Consider the following 19,712-nt stretch of genomic DNA (forward strand, 5'->3'; position numbering starts at 1 on the left):
CACATCTGTGTTTCTGGCCGTAACTTCCTGCTGAGGCTTGATAGAGAGGATGTGAAAGGCGCTGCATAAATGCAAGTCAAGCCTCTGTTTTAAAATGCCAGGGACTACCTTGAGAATGTGAAAGGTGCTATGTCAATGCAATTCTTCTTCATAGATTAACAGTTGTCCAACCCATTTAGACCATAGTCCATCCTTTGTCAAAGTGGATTATGGAATGGGTAAAATATTGTTCTTTCATTTCCTGCTGTCATGTGAACTCCAATCTCTGCTCTCACCCCGTCTGTCAATCAGAGACACCTGCCGCAATACCATTGGTGCTCCTGGATGTCCATTAACCCTGGGCGTGACCGTAGTCCAATTGGTGGGCCTGGGCGGGCTGGCCCGCCCACAGGAGGCCGACGCCTCCTGCGCCAATAAGCCACAGGCCCGGAGGAAAGGGGCGGTTCCTCCCTCCAGCCTTCTCCCCCGCCCCCCCACAAACCCGATTGGACGGCAGGAGCAGAGCAAACCCCCGCCCCTTTCACAACGTCAGAAGTCTCTTCCAACCGTCGGAATTCGCGGTTGCCTTGGCGACGGCGGGCGACGCATTTTTTGAATCTGACGGAGGGAGCCGCAGCTCGCGGGAGAGGCGGCGGTGACAGCGGCAGGTGAGCGACGGGGCGCAAGCGCAGCTTGCGGGTCGAGGACGAGCAGGTGAGCAGTGCGGCGCAGGCGCGGGGGCTGCAGGTGAGGCCAGGCGCGTGTCGGGGGGGTGCTCTAGGTGAGCTGAGACCTTGCTCTGGCCTTGGCCTTAGTCGGTGGAGAGGCTCTGCCCACGATGAGATTGGGGGACGGAATGAAGCATTGGTTAAATATATGCAATAAAAGTTTATATTGTCAAATTTTTGCCACACAACAAGTGTCACATTTTGATATTCGACTGCAGTGGCATCATAATACATCTTCTGGCCTGGGTCTGTTTCTGAGGACCCAGATTTTAAACCTCTGGGTGACTGGATCAGCTTCGCTCATCACGTTTATCGAAGATGCTGAGCATCTTCGGTCTGTGCGCATTCAGGACCCTGACCTTCCTGTTGCTTGCCATTTTAACATGCCCTGCTCCCTTGCCCACATGTCTGTTCTTGACCTACTGCAATGTTCCAGTGAAGCGCAACGCAAACTGGAGGAACAACATCTCATTTTCCGGTTAGGCATGCGACAGCCCTCCGGCCTGAACATGGAATTCAACAACTTCAGATGATCAGCTCTACCCCAACTCGACCCATTTGTTTTCGTTTCATTTTAACTGTCTTTTAACATTTCTTTCTTTCTTAATATACATTTAATTTCCACCCCCCCTCCCCCCCAATCTTATCCACCTTTCCTTCACCTGTCTCCTCTTTGCTTCCCCTTTCCCCTCTCCGATCCCCCCCCACATCGACAGTGAATCCTCTGATGTTAGTTTCCCTGTTGTTTGACCTTTCACATCTTTTGTCCTCTCTGGGACTGCCATTAGCACTCTTTCCCCTTGGTTTCTGTGGCCATTAGCACCCGGTTTCCCTGGGTTTCTGTGGCTACGACTCATCTCTCATTCTCACTCCACAGTATAAATAGTTCAGACTTTGTCTGTTAGCTTTGACAAAGAGTCTTCGGACTCAAAATGTTAGCTCTTTTCTCTCCCTACAGATGCTGCCAGACTTGCTGAGATTTTCCAGCATTTTCTCTTTTATCACGTTTATCACAATTCAGCCTGAGCTTCCCTGAACCCTTACTTACTCTTTGCTCCATTCAGGATGAGAGGCAACCTCATTGAGACCTTGGATTAACAGGGGGTGTGACTGGGGAGATGCTGAGAGGTGGTTTCCCTGAGTGGGAGAGTCGAGGGCCAGAGTCCCTAATCTCAGAGTTCTTTATCGCAGAGAGCTATAGAGACTGCGATGCAGATTTTTAATCAGTAAGGGAATCAAGGGTCATGGGGATAAAGGTGGAAAGCGGAGTTGAGGATTGTATCAGATCAGTCATGATCTCATTGAATGGTGGAGCAGACTTGATGGACCAAATGGTCTCATTCTCCATAAACCCTACCTCTTTGAAGAAACCTTTCAGCATCTCCTTTATGTGACTGGATGTCACTTCTAGTTTGAGAATCCGCTTGTGTGAAGTGACTTGGGAATGGAAGAGGTACTATCAACACGAGTTGTTGAATGTTGCCGACGTCTGGTTAGGGTCTCCATCCAGATGCTAACAGGAAGAAGAGAAGGTGGAGCAGGTTGTGTTGTTACCAGGGGTAGTAAGGTAAACTCAGAAATACAACAACCCTGACTGTCCCCTCTCAGGTGGATGTGAAAGATCCCACAGAACTGTTTTGAAGAACAGCAGAATTGTTTTCCTTGGTGTCTCTGGTTAATATTTATCCCTCAGTCAACATCATTGAAAGAACAGATGATCTGGACATTATTACGTTGCTGTTTGATTCTGCTGCTGCCTAAATGGGCAGCCACATTTTACATTAAAACAGTGACTGCACTGCACAATATATATCATTGCAATGCACTGGGGTTGAGAAAGGTGTGAAAAGACCCAAGGAAGTCTGAAAGTGAAGCACTTGGAGATGAGGCCCTATATTGAATCAGTTCGCCTCTCCCTTTCTCAACCTGTCGGTTTGATTTCTTAAACCTTTTCATTGCAGATTGCAACAATAATGAGTGATAGACCTCGAGGAGCTGCCAGGCGGAGGGGGCAAACACCAAGGAGGCGGTCACCATTGAGAGTTTCTCCTGAGCCCTCACCACAAAGGAGGAGGTCACCAGGCAGGTCTCCCCCTGGAAGGTCTCCTGCCAGATCAGCACGAGGGAGGAGGACACTCACCAGTCCGCGGAGGAGATCTCCAGTTCGCCAATTGCGTCGACCAGGTAAGACAGTTTTACTTTTCCTGTTGAGATCATTGACCACACCGTTTCCGAAATAAAACTTAGCAGCAAAAACAAAAAATTCCAACGTGGAAGGATTCCGTAAAATGATCTAGCCAGCTTGACAGTAGGAATAGGAAACTGAGCGGGAGATTCACAAGGAAGAGATGCAAAACTGAAAATCAACAGCAAAAATTAGAGTGTGTGGAATGCCAAGAATCTAAAAGTAGACAACAAAGTTCAGTGATATTTGCTTGATATACTTCAATGTAGTGAATAAGGGAGGTGGGCTGAGGGCACTGGTAGGCACTTGGAAATACGTCATCACAGCTATTAATGATGTGTGGCTTATGGAAGGGCAGCTATTGCAGATCAGCAGCACCCAAGGCTACAGACTGGCTGTCCGATATGGCAGAATTTCTCAGGCTGGAGAAGATAAAGTTCTCCATCCGTGGGGCGGAGGAAAGCTTCCACAAAATGTGGAGGCTGTTCACCAACCTGTTCCGAGACTTGTTCGTAACCAGCGCCCTGGTCCACCGATAGCTCCAACTGTGGCCCCCATACAGCCGTGCAGGAATATCTCAGGCCACCGCCCGGCCCAGCAAGCGGTCAATAGCATACTTTCTCCTTTTATGTTTTCTCTGTTTGTTTGTTTGTAAATTAGCTCCTCAACGGCAGTGGTTGTAAAATCTTGCGGACGACGTGGTTTGATTTTGTCCTGTTGTGTAAAGTATGTTATGAAATGTTAAAACGTTAATAAAAATAATTTTAGAAAAAGAAGTTTGTAGCTAACGCAGTGTTGATGGTGAGAAAGAAAGCTGCAGGGAAGGATCAATGGACTGGCCAGGTAGGCAGAGAAATGGCAAATGGAATTCAATCCGGAGAAGTGTGAGGTGAAGGACTTGGGAAGGACCAGCAAGGTGTAGATTGCAGACTAAATGGTAGGACACCGAAAATTGTTCCTGTCATCTTGCAAGAATTGAGCGACGGGAGCACCTTGAATGTATGTCTGCAGATCCCTGAAGGTACTGGGGCAGGTAGATAGAAACATAAAAAACCCAAGTAGGCCATTCAGCCCCTCGAACTTGCTCTGCCATTCAGTATGATCATGGCTGACACTCTAGCTCAACACCATACATCCATCTCCTCATAACCCTTGATGCCTGGATATCTATCGATTTCCGTCTTAAACATATCCAGTGTGTTGACCACACCCTTCTATGGTAGAGAATTCCACAGGGGAACCACTCTCTGAGTGAAGACATTTCTCCTCATCTAAATGGCCTATCCCATATCCTGAGTCTATGACACTTTGTTCTAGACCCTCCCCTCACCCCCGACCCCCCCTCAAGCCAGAGAAACAACATTCCTGCATCCAGTCTGTCCAGCTCTGTCAGAATTGTATATGTTGCAATGAGATCCCCTCTCGTTCTTCTAAATTCCAGTAAATACAGGCTTAGTCGACCCAATGTCATCGCGTACGACAATCCTGTCACCCCCAGAATCAGTCTGGTGAACCTTCGTTGTTGGGCATGGAGACCAAAACTGCACAAAGTACTGCAGGTGTGGTTTCACCAAGGTCCCATATAGCTGCAGTTAGACATCCTTGCTCCTGTACCCAGGTCCTCTTGCAATCAAGGCCCACGTACCATTTGCCTTCCGAACTGCTTGCTGTTCCTACTTTTAACCGTTGTGAGGTAGAGAATTCCAAAGATTCATTATCCTTCGAGTGAAGACCATTCTCCTCATTCCAGCCCAAATTGATCGGCCCCTTGCCCTGAGATTGTGCCCACCTCCCCTAACTCGCCATGTTCTAGACCCCCCAGCCAGGGGGGAACAACCCCTGTGCCCACCCTGTCAAACCCCTTCAGAATCTGGTATGTGTCATTGAGATGCCAGGGTCGTATCTGACGAAGAGTCGGGGAGGTTCCCTCGACCAATATCACTGAGACGTAAATCAGTTAGTTATCTGTTTTTGCTCACGCTGCTGTTTGTTGGAGCGTGCTCCGTTGAAATTGACTGCTGCATTGTCCTGCGGCAGGTACCACACTTTAAGGATTACAGGAACTGTATAGGGCTCTTGCAATGTTCTAAGGTTTGGAACTGGTTTTGAAATCCAAAACTGTTTTTGAAATCCGTTTTCAAATTAATTCTTGGGATGTGGATGTCACTGGCTAGGCCAGCGATTGTTACTCGTCTCTAATTGTCCCTGTGAAGCTGGTGCTGAGCCGTCGCCATCAACCGCTGCAGTCCACGTGGTGCAGGTATGTCCACACCAGGACCCAGTAACATGCAAGATCCTTCCTCCTTTTCTTGCATTTTGCTTTTATTTTTGTGACAGAGGCCAAACTCTCTGAGCCCTTCCACAGAAACATTATCGACTGAATGCTTAGTCAGTTAAATCCCCGGGACTGGGTTACCCCGCGCGCTTGACCAACTAATACTCGGAAGCGTACTGCGTTCCTGTGTATAAAGTGTAGCTTGCTCCTCGATAACTATCTAGTGAAGGATGTGTCTATCTGCAGGTGATGGGCCACCTCCCCAAAGGAGAAGGTTCCGCCCGGGAACCAGGGCCCTGATGGAAATCCGCAAGTATCAGAAGACTACGGATTTGCTTATACGCAAGCTCCCGTTCAGCAGACTGGTGAGTCACAGTAAAAACTGGTGCTAAAAGACAGGGGTTCAGAATATTCTGGGGTGGCACGGTGGCACAGTGGTTAGCACTGTTGCCTCACCGCTCCAGGGTTCAATTCCAGCCTTGGGTAACTTTCTGTGTGTGGAGTTTGCACTTTCTCCCCGTGTCTGTGTGGGTTTCCTCCGGGTGCTCAGGTTTCCTCCCACAATCCAAAGACGTGCAGGTTAGGTGGATTGGTCATGCTAAATTGCCGCTTAGTTTTCAAAAGTTTTTGATGGCGTTACAGGGATAGGGTCCGGTCGTGGGCCTAGATAGGGTACTCTTCTCAAGGGTCGATGCAGACTCGATGGACCGAAAGGCCTCCTTCTGCACGGTCGAGATTCTGTGATTCTATGAATATGGAGTGGATTCCCTACGTGTTTCTTGGTGGTGCGCCGTTCTCTGGCTGTGTGATTCTCTACTCTCACCAAAGTCAGTGGGATTTCTCATTGAAACCACCCCACTCCGCCAGGAAACACGTGGGTGGTGGTGCGGGGTACGCTGCCGGCGGGAAAAGAGAATCCCAATGGCCGGAGAATTCCGGCCTATACTTCAGTCCCTTGCGATGCTTCACAATGTGTTGAGATAAGTTCAAATACGATCCAAATTTGGGCATTGGGGCAGGATGTTAACATTCTCTTCGCTGATGATTCAAAGTGATATATCAGGAGAGTAATCCCCGGATTAATAGATTGGACAGCTGGACATTCCATTCAGTTTTATGCGGAAAAGAGTGACCGGAATATGGAGGGGATGGCTTGGTTTGAAAGGAAGCAGAGGGGCAGCGAGTCTAGGAAGGGTTTGAGGTCTCTTAGAATTCTTCTGGAACAAGAATTCCTCAATTCAGCATTTCATCAATAGAGGCTAGAGGTTTGAACCAAAATTTAAATGCTGAACCAGATGGAATACGATGTCTGACTTTGGAGTGGCCTGCCTTCAGGAAGGGTGTCTGGATGGTGGAGAGGGAACTGAGGAGATGATGGAGATGACCTAGCCAGCGATGGCAGGGCAGCATGGTAGCATTGTGGATAGCACAATTACTTCACAGCTCCAGGGTCCCAGGTTCGATTCCGGCTTGGGTCACTGTCTGTGCAGAGTCTGCACATCCTCCCCGTGTCTGCGTGGGTTTCCTCCGGGTGCTCCGGTTTCCTCCCACAGTCCAAAGATGTGCAGGTTAGGTGGATTGGCCATGCTAAATTGCCCTTAGTGTCCAAAATTGCCCTCAGCGTTGGGTTGGGTTACGGGGATAGGATGGAGGTGTCAACTTGGGTAGGGTGCTCTTTCCAAGAGCCGGTGCAAACTTGATGGGCCGAATGGCCTCCTTCTACACTGTAAATTCTATGATGACGAGCTTTAGCTTTGAGGCAAAACTGACACTTTTCACTGTCATAGAATGTGATCAGGTAGGGGAGGTAAAATGGGCAGTATTTTGATAACCGAGGGACGTAGGACTTGGAAGAAGAATAGGCCCTTTGAGCCTGATCCGTCATTCATTAAGGTAATGACTGATCTTGTCTCAACTCCACTTTCCTGTTTGCACTCCCCCTTCCCCAGCTCCTGAATGACAAACCCTGTCTAACTCCACCTTGATCAGTGACCCAGTCCCCACTGCTTCCTGGGGAACTGAATTGCACACGCTGATAACTGAATTGCACACGCTGATAACGGAATTGCACATGCTGATAACGGAATTGCACACGCTGATAACGGAATTGCACACGCTAATAACTGAATTGCACACGCTGATAACTGAATTGCACACGCTGATAACTGAATTGCACACGCTGATAACGGAATTGCACCCGCTGATAACGGAATTGCACCCGCTGATAACGGAATTGCACCCGCTGATAACGGAATTGCACCCGCTGATAACGGAATTGCACCCGCTGATAACGGAATTGCACCCGCTGATAACGGAATTGCACCCGCTGATAACGGAATTGCACCCGCTGATAACGGAATTGCACCCGCTGGTAACTGAACTGCACACGCTGATAACTGAACTGCACACGCTGATAACTGAGTTGCACACGCTGATAACTGAATTGCACACGCTGATAACTGAACTGCACACGCTGGTAACTGAACTGCACACGCTGATAACTGAACTGCACACGCTGATAACTGAACTGCACACGCTGATAACTGAACTGCACACGCTGATAACGGACCTGCACACGCTGATAACGGAACTGCACACGCTGATAACGGAACTGCACACGCTGATAACGGAACTGCACACGCTGATAACGGAACTGCACACGCTGATAACGGAACTGCACACGCTGATAACGGAATTGCACACGCTGATAACGGAATTGCACACGCTGATAACGGAACTGCACACGCTGATAACGGAACTGCACACGCTGATAACTGAACTGCACACGCTGATAACGGAACTGCACACGCTGATAACGGAACTGCACACGCTGATAACGGAACTGCACACGCTGATAACGGAATTGCACACGCTGATAACGGAATTGCACACGCTGATAACTGAATTGCACACGCTGATAACGGAATTGCACACGCTGATAACGGAACTGCACACGCTGATAACTGAACTGCACACGCTGATAACTGAACTGCACACGCTGATAACTGAACTGCACACGCTGATAACTGAATTGCACACGCTGATAACGGAGAGAGAAAACATTCTGCTCGCCTCCATCTTAAAAGGGAGACCTCTTATTTTTAATATCAGCAGAATACTGCAGATGCTGGAAATCTGAACTAAAACAGAAACTACTGGGAAATCCCAGCAGGTCTGGGCTACAGACCAAAAGCTGGATGGTGAAACCAGACAGAATAGTTCTTTCTTAAAACATGCTGCTGTGCAGAGGGCACCTGGAGGGAAATCATCCCATTGGGCAGACGCAGCATGGGTTCACAAAGGGTATGTTGTGTCTGACTAATTTGGTAGAATTTTTTGAGGCCATTACCAGTGCAGTAGATAACGGGGAGCCAATGGATGTGGTATATCTTGATTTCCAGAAAGCTTTTGACAAGGTGCCACACAAAAGGTTGCTGCATAAACTAAAGATGCATGGCATTGAGGGTAAAGTGGTAGCATGGGTAGAGGATTGGTTAACTAACAGAAAGCAGAGAGTGGGGATAAATGGGTGTTTCTCTGGTTGGCAACCTGTAACTAATGGGGTCCCTCAAGGATCAGTGTTGGACCCGCAGTTGTTCACAATTTACATAGACGATTTGGAGTTGGGGACCAAATGCAATGTGTCAAAGTTTGCAGACGACACTAAGATGAGCGGTAAAGCAAAAAGTGCAGAGGATACCGGAAGTCTGCAGAAGGATTTGGATAGGTTAGGTGAATGGGCTAGGGTCTGGCAGATGGAATTCAATGTTGCCAAATGTGAGGCTATCCATTTTGGGAGGAATAACAGCAGAATGGATTATTATTTAAACGGTAAGATGTTAAAACATGCTGCTGTGCAGAGAGACCTGGGCGTGCTAGTGCATGAGTCGCAAAATGTTGGTGTGCAGGTGCAACAGGTGATTAAGAAGGCTAATCGAGTTTTGTCTTTCATTGCTAGAGGGATGGAGTTCAAGACTAGTGAGGTTATGCTGCAATTGTATAAGGTGTTGGTGAGGCCGCATCTGGAGTATTGTGTTCAGTTTTGGTCTCCTTACCTGAGAAAGGACATATTGGCACTGGAGGGAGTGCAGAGGAGATTCACTAGGTTAATCCCAGAGCTGAAGGGGTTGGATTACGAGGAGAGGTTGAGTAGACTGGGACTGTACTCATTGGAGTTTAGAAGGATGCGGGGGGATATTATTGAGACATATAAAATTATGAAGGGAATAGATAGGATAGATGCGGGCAGGTTGTTTCCACTGGTCGGGGAAAGCAGAACTAGGGGGCATAGCCTCAAAATAAGGGGAGGTAGATTTAGGATGGAGTGTAGGAGGAACCTCTTCACCCAAAGGGTTGTGAATCTCTGGAATTCCTTGCCCAGTGAAGCAGTTGAGGCTCCTTTAAACGTTTTAAAGAAAAAGATAGATGCCTTTCTAAAGAATAAAGGGATTCGGGGATATGGTGTACGGGCCGGAGAGTGGAGCTGAGTCCACAAAGATCAGCCATGATCTCATTAAATGGCGGAGCAGGCTCGAGGGGCCAGATGGCCTACTCCTGCTCCTAGTTCTTATGTTCTTATGAGAACTTGGAGCACGAGTGGGCAATTTAGCCTCTTGAGCCTGCTCCACCGTTCAATACAATTATGGCTGATCACATCACGGCCTCAACTCCACCGCCCTGCACATTCCCCGTAACCCTTCACCTATTACCAATTAAACATTTGTCCAACTTAAATTTACTCACTGTCCCAGCATCCACTGCACTCTGGGGTCGTGAATTCCACAGCTTCATGACCCTTTGGGAGAAGTAGTTTCTCCTCATCTCGGTTTTAAATTTGCTACCCCTTATCGTAAGACTATGACCTCTTGTTCTAGAATGCCCCACAGGAGGCAGCATCTCTTGTTCTAGAATGCCCCACAGGATGCAGCATCCGCTCCACATCTACTTTATCCATAATTTTTATCATCTCGTATGCCTCAATTTGATCTCCCCTCATTCTTCTAAACTCCAGAGAGTATAGACCTAAACTGCTCAATCTCTTCATACGACAAGCCCCTCATCCCCAGAACCTCCTCTGAACTGCCTCCAATGCTACTACGTCCATTTTTCCGACCATAATGAATGACCTCACACTTATCCACGTTAAACTCCATCTGCCACATTTTGGCCCTCTCTCCTAACCTATCTATCAATCTGTAAGGTTCTTATTTCCTCATTGCAACTCAGTGTCCCACCTATTTTTGTGTCATCTGCAAATGTGGCTACAGATCCTTCTATCCCTGTATCCAAGTCGTTAATATTTCATAGAATTTACAGTGCACATCAGCTCAGAATACTTTCCTCTCCACCGTGGGACAAGGTAGGGATGTCCTCGGTCCCCCCTGCTGTTTGCACACGCGATTGAGTCGTTGGGGGTATGGAAAGGGATAGTGCGTGTGTGGGGGGGGGAGATCGAGCATAGGGTGTCCTGTCCTGCCGATGACTTGTTGTTATACGTGTCGGAACCGAGTGTGTCAATAGGGGGAATACTGGAGCTGCTTCGGGTGTTTGGGTCTTTCTCGGGGTACAAATTAAATCTAGACGAGTGAATATTTTGTGGTGTCTTGGCCAGGGGTGGGGGGGTGCTGCCATTCCATAAGGCAGGGACTCACTTTAGATACCTGGGGTGCAGGTCGTTCCTGATTGGGGGAGGCTCCCATTTCTAGTTTGGTGGGGAGGGTGAAAGCTGATTTGGCAAGGTGGGATGGTCTTCCTCTGTCACTGGCGGGTCGGGTACATGTGGTTAAAATGAATGTGCTGCCGCGATTCCTGTTTATTTTCCAATGCCTGCCAATTTTCCTGCCAAAGGCATTTTTTAGAGAGATTGAAGGGATGATTACATCGTTCATATGGGGAGGGAAGGTGGCCAGAATTAAAAAGGTGCTGCTACAGAGAGGAAAGCAGGCAGGGGGTTTGGGTCTTCCGAACCTGATGTATTATTACTGGGCGGCGAATGTGGAGAAGGTACGGAGCTGGGTCAGAGGGGTTGACTCCGAATGGGTCAAAATGGAGGAGAGTTTGGGCAGGGGGTCGGGACTGAAGGCGCTAGCGACAGCGCCGTTCCCGACGGCCCCGGGGAGACACTCAGGGAGTCCGGTAGTAATAGCTTCGTTGAGAATTTGGAGGCAGTTTCGCCAGCACTTCAGGTTGGGGGCAGGGTCAAGGGAAATGCCGATTCGGGGGAACCACAGATTTGAGTCTGGGAAGTGGGATGGAAAGTTTCGGAGATGCGAGGAGAAGGGGATTAAGACACTAAAAGATTTGTTTCTTCGGGGTCGCTTTGCGGGATTGAAGGAGCTAAGAGCGAAGCATGAGCTGGAGCAGGGGGAAATATTTAGATTCATGCGGGTTCGAGACTTTGCCAGAAAGGAGATACAGAGCTTCCCAGTGGAGCCGGCTTCCACATTGCTGGAGGAGGTGCTGATGACAGGGGGACTGGAGAAGGGGGTAGTGTCGGCGGTTTACGGAGCTGTTTTGCAGGTGGAGAAGGTGCCGCTAGAAGGGATCAAGGCAAAGTGGGAGGAAGAGTTGGGAGAGGATATGGAGGAGGGGTTCTGGTACGAGGTGCTCCGGAGGGTGAACGCCTCCACCTCGTGTGCGAGGTTGGGGCTGATACAGCTGAAGGTGGTATATAGAACACACGTCATGAGGGCGAGGATGAGGCGGCTCTTTGAGGGGGTAGAAGATGTGCGTGAACGTTGCGGGAGAGGCCCCGCAAACCACGTTCCTATGTTTTGGTTCTGTCCAAAGCTGGAGGATTACTGGAAGGAGGTTTTTAGGGTAATCTCTAAAGTGGTGCACATGAAACTGGACCCGGGCCCCCAGGTGGCCATATTCAGGGTGTCGGACCAGCCGGGGTTGGAAACGGGCATGGAGGCAGATGTTGTAGCCTTCGCCTCGTTGATTGCCCGAAGGTGGATCCTCTTAGGCTGGAGATCAACCTCTCCACCCTGGGCCCTGGTGTGGCGGGGGGACCTGCTGGAATTCTTAAAGCATGAAAAGGTCAAATTTGAACTGAGGGGAAGGATGGAGGGGTTCTACCATTCATGGGTGTTATTCATTATGTACTTTCGAGAATTGGATTACATCGAACATTAGGGGAGGGTTGGGGGGGGACTGTATGTGTTAATGGTGACTACGGGTGATTCCTGATTCCTTTTTGTCATTTGTTTATGTTAACATGCGGGCCAATGTTTGCGGTTTGGTGGGAGGATGGGATCGTTGTTATTGATATGGGGATTGACATTACGTTCATTACTGTTTATTGTTGGGTGTAAATTCGGGAGAAAATGTGAAAAAGGAAGAGAATAAAAAATATTTAAAAAAAAAAAAAGAATTTACAGTGCAGAAGGAGGCCATTCGTCCCATCAAATCTGCACCAGCCCTTGGAAAGGGCACCCCAACCAAGCCCACAACCCCACCCTCCCCGTAACCCCACCCAACCTTTTTTTAACACTAAAGGCACAATCTGTGGATTGTGACAGGAAACCGGAGCATCCGGAGGAAACCCATGCAGACACGGGGAGAACGTGCAGACTCCGCACAGACAGTGACCCAAGCGGGGAATCGAACCTGGGACCCTTGAGCTGTGAAGCAACTGTGCTATCCACAATGCTACCATGCTGCCCAATATAGATTGTAAATAGTTGGGGCCCAAGGACCAAACCCTGTGGCACCCCACTAGTTACACCTTACCATCTGGAAAAAGACCCATTTATCTAGACTCTCTATCTGTCAACCAGTCTTCTATCTAAGCTAATAAGTTACCCCTAACCCCATGTGATCTAACCTTGTGTATTAACCTTGTGTGCGGCACCTTTACACCTTCCGGAGGTCCCGATATAGTACATCTACAGGACCCCCATTATCCACTTGACTTGTTACATCTTCGAAGGACTCTAGCCAATTAGTCATAAAACCATGCCGACTCTGATGGATTGCGTTTTGACTTTCCAAATGTCCTGACGTTATTCCCTTCATAATGGATTCCAACAATTTCCCAACAACAGATGTTAATTTAACTGGGAATTCTACCTCCCTCCCTTTTTTGAATAGGGGTGTTACATTAGCAGATTTCCCATCAACTGGAACATTTCTCGTGCACAGGGAATTTTGGAAAATTATAACCAATGGATCCACTCTCTGAAGGATCCCATTCGCCCCATCATGCCTGTACCGGTTCTGTGGTAGAGCTTAATCCCAAACCTCTCCCCATTTATTTTTTGCCTTTTGAGTAAGTTTCGCCCCCGTACTCCTCCCCGCCTGTATAGTTCTGTAATTCTGTAAGCTCAAAGACATCTTGATGGTACCAACAGACAATGGTTTGGATTGTCCCACACCGTCATGGTGGGCCCATTGCTGAGGGTGGTTTGACAGCCCGGCCAAATGTCCATTGACTTGGGTGGGGTTGGAAAAGGGCTATGGGATAAGGCTGGTTGGGGGGGGGAGTCGTGAGGGTGAACTCAGCGCTCAAGAACAAATGGTCTTTCTGAACTCTTTCTTTCCAGGTGCGTGAAGTGGCCTGTCGTTTCACCCGGGGCATTCATTTCAGATGGCAAGCCAATGCTTTGTTAGCTTTGCAGGAGGTAATGGCCGACTATATTTATCGAACACAAGTATCTTCGTTTATAGGCTAACTGTCTGCTGAAGTGGCTCTGATTACTTTTTTCAATCTAAGTTTGTAATGAGACCTTTAATTTCTTTAAATTGCCACAAAACTTGAGGAAAGCAAAAGATCGATTTGAAATATTCGTTTGGCGACACAGAACTTGAATATTGCTGAAAAGAGACATTTTGCTGAAGATTTTAATCTTGCACTCATCAGGAGAAATGCAAGAGTGTCAAATTTCAAACCATCCCCATAATTTATACTGTAGGAGAATTTATGCTGCAGGCTGGCAAGTCAGATTGGCCCATATATTGACGGGGAGAAAGCAATGGTGAAATATAGGCTCCCCAAACTCATCTGCGCGTGCGAAAAGTGACCAACATATTTAAGCAAGGACCCATTTACTGCAAACAAAAAGAATATGTCCAAACCTTGTGCTTCTTTTGAATTACCCAGAACCTGCTTTCTCTGCAGCAACGCCTCGGCCAATCACAATTGACTCGCCAACCAAGCTGAAAAGATAATTCTCCTGAATTATAAATCATTGAGATTGTTTGAAATTTGGTGTTCTTGTATTTGTCCTGATGCGTGCAAGAGGAAAAACTTCGGGAGCATCTCTGTTCTTCAGCGATCTTGAAATATCTCCAGAGGGTTTGTAGGTAGCAATGTCGGTAATCGCAGGTTTTAATGAGCTGGGGGGGGGGGGGGGGTGGTCGGAGACTGTGGGAGTCTAGAAGATATTGGACTCTGTATAAGAAGAAGAGCTCAGGAGGGGATACGAGGATAGTGTGGGGAAAGTGGAGCTGAGCTAGTAGATCTGCCTCGATCTTATTGAATGGCAGAGCAGGCTTGAAGGGCTGAACAGACAACTCCAGCTCCTACTATACATGTTCTTAAGCATAGAAAGATGTGAGACCACCAAGCCAGATAGTGGCCATTCCCTCCTCTCCTGAGGCTGACCCAGTGCCAGAGAGTAAATACTGCCAGTCTAGCCTGGTAGCACTGAGCCCTGATGATCAAAACCCACAATGGGAGCATTGGAGAGAGAGAGAAAGCAGTGTCAGAGAATTGTGGAGACTTGCAGCACTGGAGGAGGCTACTCGTGCTGGCTCTCTGAAAGGCTGGCCGTGCTGAAGTCCCACTTCCCTTCACTTTGTGTCCTGTTACTCTGTCGGTTTCTCATTGAATCTTGCTGGTGTCGAGATTGCAATACCATCAGTGCCCAGCGAATGGCACTGCCGAGCTGCTGTGATTCACTGATGGATGAGAATGTTTTTCCGACTCTTTCTCTTCAGTCCAACCCAGAGTGGGATAACCCACCTTGAGAGAGCAGCACTCCCAGATCCCAGAACCGATAAACAGAACGGCATAACTATTTAGAAATAAATAATAAATGGAACTGAGAGGATGAAGTCGTGCAAACGTACGAGGATCAGCAAGAGGTGAGACGCAATAAAGAAACTTTAGGTTTAAATGGAGCCAAATTTACAAAACATGCTGCGTATTTCCAACACTTTCTGCCTCCCTTTCTCGGGTTGCCAACTGTCCAGGATTATCCTGCAGTCTCCAGGAATTGAAGCTTAATCGCCTGGATACTGCTGTGAGCAGAAGTAAAGTTAAGAAAGAAATGTTTTTTTTTTTCATTTGTGTGTGTGAGATATATATTAAAAATGGTGATTCTGGAGGGAGGCTGTTTGCCTGAGTGAGGTGACTGGAGGGATGGGGTGGTCATGTGATGACGAAAACCTCCAGGAATAGGCCCAGTTAGAGTTGGCAACCCTTACTGTGTTCCATTGTAAATCTGGGTGATGGGATCAGCGTGGAAAATCCTCTGAACTCGTCAAAATTACCATTAAGCCATCTCAAGACACTGTGCCGAAAAGCCAGGGGCGTTCTCCCTCTGTGTTCTGGGCTAATTTAGCCCAGTAGGGGCTGGTTTAGCACAGTGGGTTAAACAGCTGGTTTGTAATGCAGATCAAGGCCAGCAGCGCGGGTTCACTTCCCGTACTGGCCTCCCCGAACAGGCGCAGGAATGTGGCGACTAGGGGCTTTTCACAGTAACTTCATTGAAGCCTACTTGTGACCATAAGTGATTATTATTATTAATGTTTCTACCCCCAACATTACGTTTACAGGAGTGAGTGATGCGTTACCGAGCCGCCACGCCGCTGTTTGTGGGAGGTTTGTGCAGGTTGACTGCTGTTTTTTCCCGTGTGACAGCAGTGATTGCAAAGCGGTCCGATTGACCGCAAAGCAGTCCGATTGACCGCAAAGCGGTCCGATTGACCGCAAAGCAGTCCGATTGACCGCAAAGCGGTCCGATTGACCTCAAAGCGGTCCGATTGACCGCAAAGCGGTCCGATTGACCGCAAAGCGGTCCGATTGACCGCAAAGCTGTCCGATTGACCGCAAAGCAGTCCGATTGACCGCAAAGCAGTCCGATTGACCGCAAAGCAGTCCGATTGACCACAAAGCAGTCCGATTGACCGCAAAGCTGTCCGATTGACCGCAAAGCGGTCCGATTGACCGCAAAGCGGTACGATTGACCGCAAAGCGGTCCGATTGACCGCAAAGCTGTCCGATTGACCGCAAAGCGGTCCGATTGACCGCAAAGCGGTCCGATTGACCGCAAAGCGGTCCGATTGACCGCAAAGCGGTCCGATTGACCGCAAAGCGGTCCGATTGACCTCAAAGCAGTCCGATTGACCGCAAAGCAGTCCGATTGACCTCAAAGCAGTCCGATTGACCACAAAGCACTTTGAGATGAGCGGGTGCTGCATAAACTCAAGTCCTTTTTCTCCTCTTTTTCCTTAACTCCTTTGAGATTGCATCCTAATGCCACGGTTTTGTGCTTCCTCTTATTTTTCCCTAGGCTTCCGAGGCATTCCTGGTGCTGCTCCTGGAGGACGCCAACCTCTGCACTCTGCATGCCAAGAGAGTTACTCTGTTCCCGAAGGATGTGCAGCTGGCCCGCAAGCTAAGGGGCATCCAAGAAGGCCTGGGCTAAGGGAACCAGAGAGAGTTCTCCATTCAGCTTTCATCAATCTCCTGTCCATTGGTGCTGTCTAGTTACCAAACTAACAAACAAAAAAATGACCAAGTTTAAACTGTACACTGGAGGCACAGGACTACGAGAGTTGTGGCCCGGCACTGCTGCCTGCTTAGTGCCTCTGCCACCACCTCTTAACACACAGAGCCCACTGCCTTATTTGTTCCACTCTTGAAGAGCCGCCTGGTTACTCTCAGACTTGTGAATTTTAAGCTTTTTGTACTTTTATCTTTTACATCGTGTCACACAGCTCTTCCAACCAAAATATTACCGAGCGGCCAATTTGTCACTTAGTGCAGCGTCTCCTGCCTACAGTCTGCAATGCAGAGTTCCCAAAAGGATTCCCTGGGCTCCCACCTCCTCCTCAAGCCCCCTCCTCTGCTCCTGTGCACCCCTGCTGACACAGGCCTCGGGCCTGCTGCTGGCTTGGGGTTGTCAGGTGGTGCTCCGCGGTTTTTAGGTCGCTGCCTTGCTGGGGGAGGTGATCGCCCGGGCGTTCGGTGTCACTGTTGAACCAGCAGTCAGTTTGGTCCGTTGACCTCGTCCTTGCTGCTGCCTGACTTTGGTCTGTACAAAGGGGAAGCACTACATGAACAAACTCTGGAGTGTTGCTACCTTTGATCCAATGGTCTCGGTGTAAATCAGGAATGCCTCGATTATAATATTGGAGATTTGCTCAGCCCAAAACGATCAATGTATAAAAGTCTTTAACTTTAAAGAGGCGGGTGAGGGGGGGGGGGGATGTTTACCGTGGCATTTTGACCCCACCCCACATCTGAGCCAAGGTAATTTTCCCCCCACCCCTGTCACTGTCCACATTGAATCTTCCTCGAGGGGCTGATTGGGTGGGTGGGTGGGGGGGGGGTGGAATTGATCGCTGTGATTCTGATCAACAGACTGCTCTATCACGAGATCAGGATGAGGTAAGCCAGCATCAAGGGGGGAGCCATTGAATGCATGCCCACGGCCTCTCTGCCCTCCTGCATCTTGCGTGCGCTTCGCACCAACTGCTTTTAACTGCTGTTATTTTGTATATAACAGATTTTTTACTATATATTTTGTAAGTTTTTATAATGACAGGGAAAGCTGCCTCCAGCAGCTGCTGTCGGCGGGTTCAATGCAAAGTTGATTTGGTGCCTGAATTGGTTTCTGCCCTCCAGTGAGAGCAGGCATTCTGGGAAAGTCTAGACGGTAAACCCCACCCGAGCCACCGGATTTCTCTCTCCCTCGCTTTCTCCCTCGCTTTCTCCCTCGCTTTCTCCCTCGCTTTCTCCCTCGCTTTCTCCCTCGCTTTCTCCTTCGCTTTCTCCTTCGCTTTCTCCTTCGCTTTCTCCCTCGCTTTCTCCCTCGCTTTCTCCCTCGCTTTCTCCCTCGCTTTCTCCCTCGCTTTCTCCCTCGCTTTCTCCCTCGCTTTCTCCCTCGCTTTCTCCCTCGCTTTCTCCCTCGCTTTCTCCCTCGCTTTCTCCCTCGCTTTCTCCCTCGCTTTCTCCCTCGCTTTCTCCCTCGCTTTCTCCCTCGCTTTCTCCCTCGCTTTCTCCCTCGCTTTCTCCCTCGCTTTCTCCCTCGCTTTCTCCCTCGCTTTCTCCCTCGCTTTCTCCCTCGCTTTCTCCCTCGCTTTCTCCCTCGCTTTCTCCCTCGCTTTCTCCCTCGCTTTCTCCCTCGCTTTCTCCCTCGCTTTCTCCCTCGCTTTCTCCCTCGCTTTCTCCCTCGCTTTCTCCCTCGCTTTCTCCCTCGCTTTCTCCCTCGCTTTCTCCCTCGCTTTCTCCCTCGCTTTCTCCCTCGCTTTCTCCCTCGCTTTCTCCCTCGCTTTCTCCCTCGCTTTCTCCCTCGCTTTCTCCCTCGCTTTCTCCCTCGCTTTCTCCCTCGCTTTCTCTCCCTCACTTTTTCTCTCTCTTTCTCTTTATTTCTCTCTCTCTTTCTCTTTCTTACTCCCTCTCTTTCTTTCTTTCTCTTTCTTTCTCTCCCCCTTTCTCTCTCTATCACCCTTTCTCTCTCCCTTTCTCGCTCTCTCTTTTTCTTTCTCTTTTTCTTTCTCTCTCTCTCTCTCTCTTTCTCTCTCCTTTTCTTTCTCTCTCCCTTTCTTTCTCTCCCTTTCTCTCTCTCTCTCTCTCTCTCTCTTTCTTTTTCTTTCTCTTTCTCTCTCTTCTTTCTCTCCCTCTCTTTCTCTCTCCCTTCTCCCTCTCTTTCTCTCTCGCTTTCTTTCTCTCTTTTTCTTTCTCTCTTTCTTTCTCTCTTTTTCTTTCTCTTTCTTTCTCTATCACTCTTTCTCTCTCCCTTTCTCCCTCTCTCTCTTTTTCTTTCTCTCCCTCTCTCTCTCTTTCTCTCTTTTTCTCTCTCGTTCTCTCTTTTTCTCTCCCTTTCTTTCTCTCTCCCTTTCTTTCTCTCTCCCTTTCTTTTTCTCTCCCTTTCTCTTTCTTTTTCTTTCTCTCACTTTTTCTTTCTCTCCCTCTCTCTCTCCCTTTCTCTCTCTCTCTCTCCAGTAATTGTTGGGTTTTAAATGAGTGGCTGTCACTTGTCCTGGTGATTGGATTGGGTGGGGTTGAATGGGTTGGCAGTTCCCGATCTCCTGAGTACCGCTCGGCCCTCCTGCTCCCCAGCTGGAAAGTCTCCTGCCCGTTACTCCCAATAATTGCAGGTTTGTCGCTCATTCTTCAAATAGAAAACTGCTTTGTGTGGGGAGGGGTGTGTGTGTGAGTGGGGAAAGGGCGGGCATGGGGAGGGGGGTGAGAACAATCTCTGACTTGTATCGAACTGAGGCATCAGTTCCATCCCTCGGGCACGGAAGGATCTGCAAAGCTCTCGCCTTGCCTGGCACCCGCGAGGTTCCATCCTGCCCTGGCACCCAGGGC

General features: G+C 48.8%; 1 protein-coding gene across 2 annotated transcripts; it reads left to right on the forward strand.

Annotated features, from left to right (window-relative positions):
• The first annotated feature begins 534 nt into the window (after positions 1-534).
• On the forward strand, positions 535-17,703 carry LOC140390468 (uncharacterized). 2 transcript variants are annotated; one of them, XM_072475616.1, is made up of 5 exons: positions 535-647; positions 2,669-2,891; positions 5,414-5,532; positions 13,714-13,791; positions 16,687-17,703. In XM_072475616.1, exons 2-5 carry the CDS (start codon positions 2,681-2,683, stop codon positions 16,819-16,821), a joined length of 543 nt encoding a protein of 180 aa, XP_072331717.1. In that variant the 5' UTR covers positions 535-647; positions 2,669-2,680; the 3' UTR covers positions 16,822-17,703. The 2 variants fall into 2 exon arrangements, with proteins under 2 accessions (XP_072331717.1, XP_072331715.1); XM_072475614.1 differs by having other exon boundaries at positions 548-693.
• Positions 17,704-19,712: the final 2,009 nt, after the last annotated feature.

Source organism: Scyliorhinus torazame, chromosome 14, assembly GCF_047496885.1.
Source record: "Scyliorhinus torazame isolate Kashiwa2021f chromosome 14, sScyTor2.1, whole genome shotgun sequence".
Classification (NCBI taxonomy): Eukaryota; Metazoa; Chordata; class Chondrichthyes; order Carcharhiniformes; family Scyliorhinidae; genus Scyliorhinus; species Scyliorhinus torazame.

What these genes read in the sequence shown, in the direction of transcription:
- LOC140390468 (XM_072475616.1), top strand. Translation starts at nt 2,681, where the DNA reads ATGAGTGATAGACCTCGAGGAGCTGCCAGGCGGAGGGGGCAAACACCA. An exon ending in TCGCCAATTGCGTCGACCAG is followed by an intron (nt 2,892 to 5,413) that starts GTAAGACAGTTT and finishes GTCTATCTGCAG; the next exon opens with GTGATGGGCCACCTCCCCAA. An exon ending in AGCTCCCGTTCAGCAGACTG is followed by an intron (nt 5,533 to 13,713) that starts GTGAGTCACAGT and finishes CTTTCTTTCCAG; the next exon opens with GTGCGTGAAGTGGCCTGTCG.